Below are 12,348 nucleotides of genomic sequence, written 5' to 3'. Positions count from 1 at the left end.
TTTAATTTTTTATTTAATTATGTAGATCTAAAATATATAAATACGATCTTTATTAATTGCTGAATCCTACACTACGGTGTTTACTAATAGCACAGTGACAGAGAATAAACAATAACGTTACAAAAGATAAAATACAAACGAATACTAACAAAATATTGTACCATATAACCTATTAATATGAAAACTAACCTAAATATAACTTCATAGCTCATTAAGGAATAAAAATCTGGCAACACACAATTAGGACTTGTAAAATATTTAATATAATAGTTTGTTGAAAAAAATTCTAAATTCATTTTTAAATTAAAATGTTGCAAAACACTTAACATTACTTTAACGTCAATCGTAATATATGAATAACACATATCAATGAAAAAGATAGAAATAGGATACACATATATTATACTAAATGGCTGAAAATGTGATAGATTCAAGTTTCACAAATAAACTAAAATGTAAAAATTAGGCATAGGAAGGTACCGTTAAATTTTATCGGGCAAAAGCTGGGTGGAATTATGAAAGTGGAATTTTCCCAATGCCAGCAATATTTGAGACAAAAGAAATTTGAAAGCATATATTTTGATAGTTAGTCCTTATAACAACAACAACAACATGAATACCCATGAACAACAATTTTGCAAAATGATACATCCATAGGTCCAAACAATCAGCAGACAGAATATCGGCGGCGCAGTCAAACCAAATTACCTTGTGTCATATTTTAAAGTTTTGAGAAGATCGCATTTTGCAATAGATCAGTTCTAACAGTCATAATCTTCATATGGACATATGAAATACCTGCGATCAAAATTAAAACAGGTACAGCTTGAAATTCTGAAACACAAAAGATGGCTGCTGGCCTAAAGATTAAAAAAATATAACCAGTAGGCGATACTACTGCGCGACTTTTATATAAATGCAATATTATCATTGTGACATTCAAATCCTTCAACTGTTTATTTGAGACAAGATTTTATTTTAAATACTGCTTTGCCAATTGAGTAAGTACTTTGAAATAATTCTCTACAAAATAACAATTCATTTGAAGCACTCAGAGCTTGTTTCCCTACCAACACTATTCTATACTATTCTACATTGGTGCGAATAACTCGTGAGCCTGCAATAAATTTTAATGTTAGGTGCAAACAGTTAAGTCAAAACTTTGGAACATATCAGTTTTTAAACATGTACTGCAAAGCACTTGAATCAGTATCCCTTCTTGGCTGTGTAGGAGGAGGTATATTTGATAAAACACGTCTAGCATATTCAGATTCATGTATTCCAGCATTTCTCAGTGCAGCTTCAACTCTCAATCTGACATCTCCTTCAATTTGTTTTTGAGAATACCCATGTACATCAAATAACGGAGCTTGAATTGAAACTTCTTCATTTGTCCCAATACCCTGTCGTGCTTTACTGGATATAGTATCAGCGACTAAACGCTCAGGATCAAATTTAGCTTCAACTGCGACAGTTTGTCGCAAGTTATCAAGCCTTTGTTGTTTCAAAATTTCATCTTCAATTTTTGCTTTCAATTTAATGGCTTGAATTTCATTCCTTTCCTTGATTTTTTCAGCACGATAATTCACTCTTTCCTGGTCAATTTTTCTCTGGTTTTCAATCTCTGATTTTAAAATTTGTAGTCGTTTCTCTTGTTCCATTTGTTTTTGTTGTTCCATCGCTTTTCTTTGTCGTTGATATTTTGTAATTTCTTTTTTCATTCTGTATCTTCGTTCGTTTTCCAACCATTGTCTTTTTTCTTCTTCTTCAAAGTGTTTTCTTCTACTTCTCTCTTCCAGTTCTGCTTCCAGTTGAAGGATTTCCTCTTGTTTTGCTCGTAGGGAAATAACCTTTTCATGCAATGCAGCACAAATTTTTCTTTGCTTGGCTCGATCTTTTGCAGCAATGTCAGCATTTGCATAAACATGTCGTGCTTCCGCAAATGCAGATAATGAATTGGATATTAAATTTCCGAAATCTCTGTTATAATTTGAAACCAAGAGTTCACAATGTTTTTTTGAATAACGTTGTTTCAAAAAATGGGACTCCAATTCTAGAATTTCACTCTTGTTATTTTTCGATATAAGATGAGCGAGCATGTCAATAATTAAAAAATGAAGACTTTCTCTTGATTGGGGTGAAATATGACGATGATAAAGATCATAAACCACAGAAAATATCCAACTTTTGTCTTTTGATTTTGAAAAAAGACTTTCAGCACCTTGTAAGCGAGCTAGTTCTTCCTTCAAACGCCTATTATAGTTGGTATGTAAGTCAATGAACTGTCTCAAAATAGTGCTTTTTAATTCTGTATCAGGGCATTCAGCAAGAACAATCCCTACTGGGAGGGCAGACTCTACTGGTGGCAATGATGGATAAGCATCATTGCTAATGATATCAGCTTTTTCTAAGTCTCCTTCCAAAATCATTTGCTGGTGGGAAAGCCATTTTCCTACAGATAATGACTGAGATTTAACAGAGTCAATTTCATTCATTATGTCATCAACATCTTCTTTTAAACTTTCGTGAATGTTCGGGCCACTTGTCCCGCGATGTAATCTTATTTTAAGATCATTGATCAATTGTTGAATAGGCATAATAATCGCTTGTGAAAACTTCTTTATTTCAGCGTCAACTTCAGAGTCGCATTGCTCTAAATCACTTGCGTAATCTAAATACCCAATATTTGACAACGATTTTATCAAATCAGAAAAAACAGACTGATAAACATATTCAGCTCCTCGTAAATGATCTCGTAATTCTTTATGTGATTCACGCCAAATTGGATAATGTTGTTTCACTAGTTGTCTTTCTTTACCAATACGTGCACGATTTTTTAAATGATTTAATCGAGCACCTGTGGCAACTGCATTGTCTTTAAATCTGAAGGCAGCCTCTCTGGCTTCTTCGTAATTGATTTTTTTGTATCGATTGCTGTCCATTCCCATCATCATTCTAGTAACCAAGTGCTTTTGTTCTTCTCCATCTTGATATTGAGTTCTGTGACTAATAACGAAGTCACGTAAATTTCTCCCACTCATGCTTTGTTTACTACAATACTAAGATATTAGGCTATATACAGATATAACATATAGGCCTATTCCAAACTGAAATTCAAAATTCATGATAGGATTTAAAAAATTTATTCCAGGGAAGAGGAAAGCCTATTATCAGCTTAATCATATGGCAAACCACACTCTGACACTAAGCCGGTGGTGAGGAGGCCAGCAGTCGTCTTGCACATAATTAATGCCGCATGGGATTCGAACCCAGGCAGGATAATCTGAGGTTGGGTCAGTCGGTGGTGAGCTTATTTTCAACACTTACAGACTTAGCACATGACGTCACACCACAAACAGGCAAAGCCTAAGTTAACTCAAGTCAACAAGATGGGCTTGTTGCTACTGTGCTATCAAAGCACTGAATTGCAAACCAGCAAACAGTAACTTAACTTAGGGGGTAGTTATAAAATGGCTATGTCCCATATGTCCCTACTAAAATGGCTATGTCCGCTATGTCCCTACTAAAATGGCTATGTCCCATCTAAAATTGCGTCTCCGATATTTTCCTACTAAAATGACTATGTCCGCTATGTCCCTACTAAAATGACTATGTCCGCTATGTCCCTACTGAAATGGCTATGTCCGCTATATCCCTACTAAAATGGCTATGTCCGCTATGTCCCTACTAAAATGGCTATGTCCCATCTAAAATTGCGATTCCGATATTTTCCTACTAAAATGACTATGTCCGCTATGTCCCTACTAAAATGGCTATGTCCCATCTAAAATTGCGACTCCGATATTTCCCTACTAAAATGACTATGTCCGCTATGTCCCTACTAAAATGGCTATGTCCGCTATGTCCCTACTAAAATGGCTATGTCCCATCTAAAATTGCGACTCCGATATTTCCCTACTAAAATGACTATGTCCGCTATGTCCCTACTGAAATGGCTATGTCCGCTATATCCCTACTAAAATGGCTATGTCCGCTATGTCCCTACTAAAATGGCTATGTCCCATCTAAAATTGCGATTCCGATATTTTCCTACTAAAATGACTATGTCCGCTATGTCCCTACTAAAATGGCTATGTCCCATCTAAAATTGCGACTCCGATATTTCCCTACTAAAATGACTATGTCCGCTATGTCCCTACTAAAATGGCTATGTCCGCTATGTCCCTACTAAAATGGCTATGTCCCATCTAAAATTGCGACTCCGATATTTCCCTACTAAAATGACTATGTCCGCTATGTCCCTACTAAAATGGCTATGTCCGCTATGTCCCTACTAAAATGGCTATGTCCCATCTAAAATTGCGACTCCGATATTTTCCTACTAAAATGACTATGTCCGCTATGTCCCTACTAAAATGGCTATGTCGGCTATTTTCCTACTAAAATGGCTATGTCCGCTATGTCCCTATAAAATGGCTATGTCCCATCTAAAATTGCGACTCCGATATTTTCCTACTAAAATGACTATGTCCCTACTAAAATGGCTATGTCCCATCTAAAATTGCTACTTCGATATTTTCCTACTGAAATGACTATGTCCGCTATGTCCCTACTAAAATGGCTATGTCCCTACTAAAATGGCTATGTCCGCTATGTCCCTACTAAAATGGCTACGTCCAATCTAAAATTGCGACTCCGATATTTTCCTACTAAAATGACTATGTCCGCTATGTCCCTACTAAAACGACTATGTCCGCTATGTCCCTACTAAAATGGCTATGTCCCATCTAAAATTGCGACTCCGATATTTTCCTACTAAAATGACTATGTCCGCTATGTCCCTACTAAAATGGCTATGTCCGCAATGTCCCTACTAAAATGGCTATGTCCCATCTAAAATTGCGACTCCGATATTTTCCTACTAAAATGACTATGTCCCTACTAAAATGACTATGTCCGCTATGTCCCTACTAAAATGGCTATGTCCCATCTAAAATTGCTACTTCGATATTTTCCTACTGAAATGACTATGTCCGCTATGTCCCTACTAAAATGGCTATGTCCCTACTAAAATGGCTATGTCCGCTATGTCCCTACTAAAATGGCTATGTCCAATCTAAAATTGCGACTCCGATATTTTCCTACTAAAATGACTATGTCCGCTATGTCCCTACTAAAACGACTATGTCCGCTATGTCCCTACTAAAATGGCTATGTCCCATCTAAAATTGCGACTCCGATATTTTCCTACTAAAATGACTATGTCCGCTATGTCCCTACTAAAATGACTATGTCCGCTATGTCCCTACTAAAATGGCTATGTCCCATCTAAAATTGCGACTCCGATATTTTCCTACTGAAATGACTATGTCCGCTATGTCCCTACTAAAATGACTATGTCCGCTATGTCCCTACTAAAATGGCTATGTCCGCTATTTTCCTACTAAAATGGCTATGTCCCTACTAAAATGGCTATGTCCCATCTAAAATTACGACTCCGATATTTTCCTACTAAAATGACTATGTCCGCTATGTCCCTACTAAAATGGCTATGTCCGCTATATTCCTACTAAAATGTCTATATCTCTACTAAAATGGCTATGTCCCTACTTAAATGGCAAAGTCCTAAATGGCTATGTTCTAAAATTGCGATTCCGATTAGTTTCAACTAAAATAGCTATGTCTGGAATATCGGATCAAAATTGATAGATTTATATCGAACATGATCATCACCACAAAATCAATTGTGACGTAGGGTTAAGAAAAGAGACTTTGAAATTAACATCAAATCAACTGTTACTTTGTATCTAGATTCTAGACTATATATGCAATTTTTCAAGTTCTAATTTTGATTTAAAATTTGCACATTTTTAAAATCAACTATTCTAGAATGTCAAAATAAATTGAATGGTAGTAGTTAATATTTTGTTTAAAACTTACCTATAAGGTAGATATCAAGGTGATCCAAACCCAGGCACGCAAGCCACATGTGGCCCGCCGCTTTATTATCTGTGGCCCGCGTCACATTCGGAGAGTAATCAAAAAATCGCATTTCGTGTTGTTTCGTAATAAAATTAAATAGAAAAAACTTTTGACATTTTGTTACATCAATAATGTCACTGAATTGACTAGTGTTATGGCTAGCTGAGGCAACTAGCGAAGTTGAATGATGTGCTTGGCAGTCTAAATCGTTATCTGGCTTTCTATCTTTTTGTTCGGGAATATATGCTAACAATATACCGTGTTTCGCTTCTGTACTTTCTAATTTTGTTTTTGATAAATAAAATTATAAGACATTCCCCGAAAATAAGCTCTAGTGATATTTTTCGAAAGAAAATTGAAATAAGACACTGTCTTATTTTCGCGGAAACACGGTAGGCATCATAGAAAACTAAAAATCGAATGCGGATTCTATTAGCCTGTAATGGCTATGTCTGAGTGATAACTATGTATTTGCACAATAAAAGTGTTTGTTTTGTATTGCACTGTTTACCTATTCTTGGCACTATTGTGGCCCGCGAACAATGCAAAAGTAATTTTGTGGCCCGCGAGGCGACAACCTTGGACCATTGATGACTACATAAGGTATCAATGCTTGGACCACCCTGTAAATATATATTCCGTATTAGTGACGTCACAAAGGACATTTCCAAGCTAGTTTTCCCAACGTTGCCACATAGTATGACTATACCGTAAAGAAGAAAGAGACAAGGAAATTATCAAAAATTAAGATAGCATTTTTAAAGTGCTTGTTGGACTGCGTATAATTTAGAATTTATTTAGCAAAACACATTTATTGTTTATGCTGGGAAAATTCATGAGTGTGGTATCTTTTTATTGCGAGTTGGCACCATGTTGTATTTGTCGACGCTGGCACAACGATTTTTTTCATTTCTGCCGGATCGAGGTATGTATCAGTCATCATACAAATGCTTGTTTTGCGGTTTGGATTGTTCAACTGGTTGCATTGAATGTTCTGGTTGTGAACGCTGGTGCCATTTCGATTGTGCCCGGATAGAAACCGAATTACGGCAACAATGGGGAGAAAAACATCTATCTTACTATTGTAAATCTTGTGTTTTTCTTGACCATGGCTATGATTTCGAGGTGTCGATGAGAAGAGTTATGAACAAAATTGATCGTGTGAGTTTTGATACCAAAAATGTATATAAATGCCTGAAAGAAATAGCTGAGCAGGAGCAAATGCTGATGGACGCACATAAAGTAAAGCTTCCTGAGTTTCCAGAATCGAGGAATTTTCAGGGTGAATTAGATGAACCGTCCAATAATCTGTTACAACAATTGTCGCCATCGGTTTTAGATGAATATGAACCGATATATACGATAGGTGATGGAAATTGCCTGTATCGGGCAGTTTCTTTTGCTTTGTTTGGTACACAGGATCATTTCCTTCATCTTAGCTTCTTAACTATTATTGAAATTCTGTCTTATCCCCAGTGTTACGACATCGAGAGTACAAATTTACATCCAGTCCTTAAAGACTTTAGGATCGTTACTCTGGATCTGAAAAACGTACTACACTGTGCAGCGACAATTGGCAGCCATTGTGGGATGGATTGCTTATTGGCTCTTAGCGCCGCATTGAAAGTTTCATACAACTCCTTTCAGCCTTCTACCGGCCCAACAGACATGCGATCTTCCGCTTATTCAATAAGTATCCAGGGTAGGGAGGTTTCTTCGAGACGGGGTCCATATTTTCACATAATGTGGACTACAACAAATGTTCCTGCAAATTTTATTGATTTCGTACCCAATCACTTTGTTCCTTTATTAAAGAGACACCTTCGACAAAGTCAAAAATTGTCCTTGAATACTTGCATTGATCTGGAGAGACCAGGTCTGGAGATTTCAAATTGCCACACTGAAGAATCTGAAAATATGATATCCAGTATGATTTATGCGCAGACTGACCAAAACACTGTAGACGAGGGCTGGCATGAGCTTCCGTTTGGTATTTTCTTGGGTATTTCAGAATTGTTGAAAATATTCAAAAACAAAACCGTGAAAGTTAGTCCTAGAATACCAACGGGGGAGAAAAACAACTGTTATTTCATAGTTGATCACAACGAAAACATACGCAGAAAAGAGAAAAAAGTGAAGCAAATTTTCGAAGACGATTGCGGAAGCTGGAAACAAACCAATTATACCTCCGCTCTGTATTTACTTCAAAATGACGAGGTTAAATATATTTATGAGAAAGGGGGGAGATTTTGCATAAGATCGCGCCACGGAAAAAAACTGTCATATCCAGTTATTGAGCCACAACCCAAAACGAGTGCAATATGGAGAATTGGACATTATTATGCTCGGCAACCGACTGGCTATGAACGACGAATCACTTGGATCGATGGCCACATTGGTATGAATGTGGCAGTAGTGGAATACAAGGGCATATTTCCTGGTCATACACCCCATGAAAATGCAAAGATAAACCAACAGGCGTACATAAGAACATCAGCAGACGTTATGGAAAATATTATATCTAAATGTGAAGGCGTTACTGCAAAAAAACTTTATGTTAATCTTCAACAACATGCGGAGGAAAACCCCAGAAATCTAAGACAAATCGAAAATGCGAGGTTCAATCAAAAAAAGAAAAAGCAGGGAGCAGGAATAAAAATATATCATAAAAATTACGCTGACGAGATATTAGAGGTCATTAACATGGCGCAAACAAACGAATTTGTACAAAAAGTAACCCACAGTAAAATGGAATCTGTTAATGTAACTTTATTCTTTGAAGAGCAATGCTTGGATCTGAAGCGGTTTTGTTGCTCAGGTAAAACTATTCTTAGGATTGATAAAACCTTCAATTTAGGACGAGTCTACGTCACAGTTACAGTTTTCAAAAATCTTTCCTTGCTGTCATGTAAATCCGGTGAACACCCATTGTTTTTCGGTCCTATATTTTTACACCACAAATCTGACAAATCCACATTTACAGAATTTTTTACCAACATAAAATCCAAACTTGGTAGAAAGTTGGATAACTTGACCGTTGGTACTGATGACGAATCGGCCCTACACGGTGCTTTCACATCTTCTTTCCCGGATTCAACTCATGTCCTTTGCAGCAGACACATGAGGGAAAATTTAATAAATTATCTTAAGGATAAGGTCGGTACCAGTGAAAACCTCCGGAGATCAATTGTTAGTGAAGTTTTCGGTTTGTTTCATTGCCAAAATGAAAAAGAGTTTGATTCAAAGACTGAAGAAGTCGTATCGTACTGTAAAACCAGGTGCAAAGGTTGTTGGATACCTCAAAACAAGATTTCTTCCGTTATTTAAAAATAATATTTGGCAAAAAAAGTCACATACAAATGGATACCTGTGGACAAATAACAACAACGAGTCCTTAAACCATGTATTGAAATGCGTTGCCAATTGGAGACAACATAAACTTCCTGATTTAATTCACATGCTTGGTGATATAATCAAGTCGTCGTATACCGATGTGAGAAAGGCACTGTTGAAGCAAGGGCCATACACGTTGTACGGACCATATGCCCAATTTTCGTTGTCCGTATACACTTGGATGCTGATGACGGAAGTCGAACGAAATAAATATTTTAAAGATTTTTTACAACGTGTTCAGTTGTCTTCCCCTGATAAATGTCCTCCTCGTCTTTGTTCATCAACTGATGGTAAATTGCAAACAATAACTCCATCACAAACAGCTGGATTGAAAAAGGGAGAAAAAAGGAAGAGAAAGACTCGAAAAATATAATTTTTCATTAATGACTATTAAATATGTAGACCTTGATAGAGTCGGCCCTTGACACAATTCGTTAATATGCCTAAGCAATAAACTTATTTTAATTGCATCAAGACATATACTAGCTTTTTTCTCAGATATGCATGGCTATATTAAAAATGTAGTAGATGACATAGCCATTTTAGTAGGGACATAGCGGAAATAGCCATTTTAGTAGGGACATAGCCATTTTAGTAGGAAAATATCGGAGTCGCAATTTTAGATGGGACATAGCCATTTTAGTAGAGAAATAGCCATTTTAGTACGGACATAGTCATTTTAGTAGGAAAATATCGGAGTCGCAATTTTAGATGGGACATAGCCATTTTAGTGGGACATAGCCGTTTTAGTAGGCACATAGCGGACATAGTCATTTTAGTAGGAACATAGCGGACATAGTCAGAAAATATCGGAGTCGCAATTTTAGATGGGACATAGCCATTTTAGTAGGGATATAGCGGACATAGCCATTTTAGTAGGGACATAGTCATTTTAGTAGGAAAATATCGGAGTCGCAATTTCAGATGGGACATAGCCATTTTAGTAGGGACATAGCCATTTTAGTAGGGATATAGCGGACATAGCCATTTTAGTAGAGACATAGCCATTTTAGTAGGGACATAGTCATTTTAATAGAAAAATATCGGAGTCGCAATTTTAGATGGGACATAGCCATTTTAGTAGGGACATAGCCATTTTAGTAGGAAAATATCGGAGTCGCAATTTTAGATGGGACATAGCCATTTTAGTAGGGATATAGCGGACATAGCCATTTTAGTAGGGACATAGCGGACATAGTCATTTTAGTAGGGACATAGTCATTTTAGTAGGAAAATATCGGAGTCGCAATTTTAGATGAAACATAGCCATTTTAGTTGGGACATAGCAATTTTAGTAGGGACATAGCGGACATAGTCATTTTAGTAGGAAAATATCGGAGTCGCAATTTTAGATGGGACATAGCCATTTTAGTAGGGACATAGCGGACATAGTCATTTTAGTAGGAAAATATCGGAGTCGCAATTTTAGATGGGACATAGCCATTTTAGTAGGGACATAGCGGACATAGTCATTTTAGTAGGACATAGCGGACATAGTCATTTTAGTGGGAAAATATCGGAGTCGCAATTTTAGATGGGACATAGCCATTTTAGTAGGGATATAGCGGACATAGCCATTTTAGTAGGGACATAGCGGACATAGTCATTTTAGTAGGGACATAGCGGACATAGTCATTTTAGTAGGAAAATATCGGAGTCGCAATTTTTGATGGGACATAGCCATTTTAGTAGGGATATAGCGGACATAGCCATTTTAGTAAGGACATAGCGGACATAGTCATTTTAGTAGGAAAATATCGGAGTCGCAATTTTAGATGGGACATAGCCATTTTAGTAGGGACATAGCCGTTTTAGTAGGAAAATATCGGAGTCGCAATTTTAAATGGGACTTAGCCATTTTAGTAGGGACATAGCCGTTTTAGTAGGAACATAGCGGACATAGTCATTTTAGTAGGAAAATATCGAAGTCGCAATTTTAGATGGGACATAGCCATTTTAGTAGGGATATAGCGGACATAGCCATTTTAGTAGGGACATAGCGGACATAGTCATTTTAGTAGGGACATAGCGGACATAGTCATTTTAGTAGGAAAATATAGGAGTCGCAATTTTAGATGGGACATAGCCATTTTAGTAGGGACATAGCGGACATAGCCATTTTAGTAGGGACATAGCGGACATAGTCATTGTAGTAGGAAAATATCGGAGTCGCAATTTTAGATGGGACATAGCCATTTTAGTAGGGACATAGCGGACATAGCCATTTTAGTAGGGACATAGCGGACATATGGGACATAGCCATTTTATAACTACCCAACTTAGGTACCTATTACACCAAACAGTCAAATAGAGCAATTGATGAAATAATTTATTTTTAATGCAGGTACAGGTATAAGTCTGAAACCTGCCCGATTTTCCATTATGCAGCTATGATAGGCCTATGCTATACCGGTACGATTCCTCCACGACTTTCAATAACTTCTTAATTTCAATCGTTTAAAACCGTAGTGACAGAGAAAATGTTACTATAGCCCTATTTACTTCCCCGACATCCTGTTTACCGTTTTCATTTCAAATTATACGGTAACACTTATGAAGTAGGCCTATTATTAAGTGCTCCGTTTATTTATCAATCATCGTACGTTGGATCTGTAGTTCTGTAGTTGGGCCTGTACTGTATCAGGCAACACCCTGCAAAAAATTTTCTGGACTGATTATTCGAAACAGAGTCAAATAACCCAATAAGATACCCGGATAATATCGCCTTTTTCATTTGAAATAATTTGTGATGCACTTCGCTAATGTCATCTGAGCATAAAACAAAGTGCAAAAATTATTAATTTTTTTTTGCCAAATTTAAATCCTAGTTTATCCAAATATATATTTCAATTTTAATGCATGAGGCTCAAATTTTTTTTTTTTATTCCTATTCGTATTTCTCATTCTGTAATGTAATTTAGGTGACTATATAAAACTCGCTCTCTAATACTATATAGTAATCGGAGACCGCCGACTTATCGATCTTTCGCATGTTCCCTTCGCTTTGACTCA

The 12,348-nt window shown here is 36.7% G+C and overlaps 1 protein-coding gene across 1 annotated transcript; it reads right to left on the bottom strand.

The window, feature by feature from the left end:
* Positions 1 to 26: 26 nt before the first annotated feature.
* Positions 27 to 3,101, bottom strand: LOC120338328 (coiled-coil domain-containing protein 148-like). The gene has a single exon (XM_039406308.2). It carries the CDS (start codon positions 3,039 to 3,041, stop codon positions 1,173 to 1,175), a length of 1,869 nt encoding a protein of 622 aa, XP_039262242.2. The 5' UTR covers positions 3,042 to 3,101; the 3' UTR covers positions 27 to 1,172.
* Positions 3,102 to 12,348: the final 9,247 nt, after the last annotated feature.

Source organism: Styela clava, chromosome 10 (assembly GCF_964204865.1).
Source record: "Styela clava chromosome 10, kaStyClav1.hap1.2, whole genome shotgun sequence".
In the NCBI taxonomy this organism is placed as follows: domain Eukaryota; kingdom Metazoa; phylum Chordata; class Ascidiacea; order Stolidobranchia; family Styelidae; genus Styela; species Styela clava.
The sequence above is the reverse complement of the archived record's forward strand: the minus strand, read 5'-3'. Positions and strand labels throughout refer to the sequence as shown.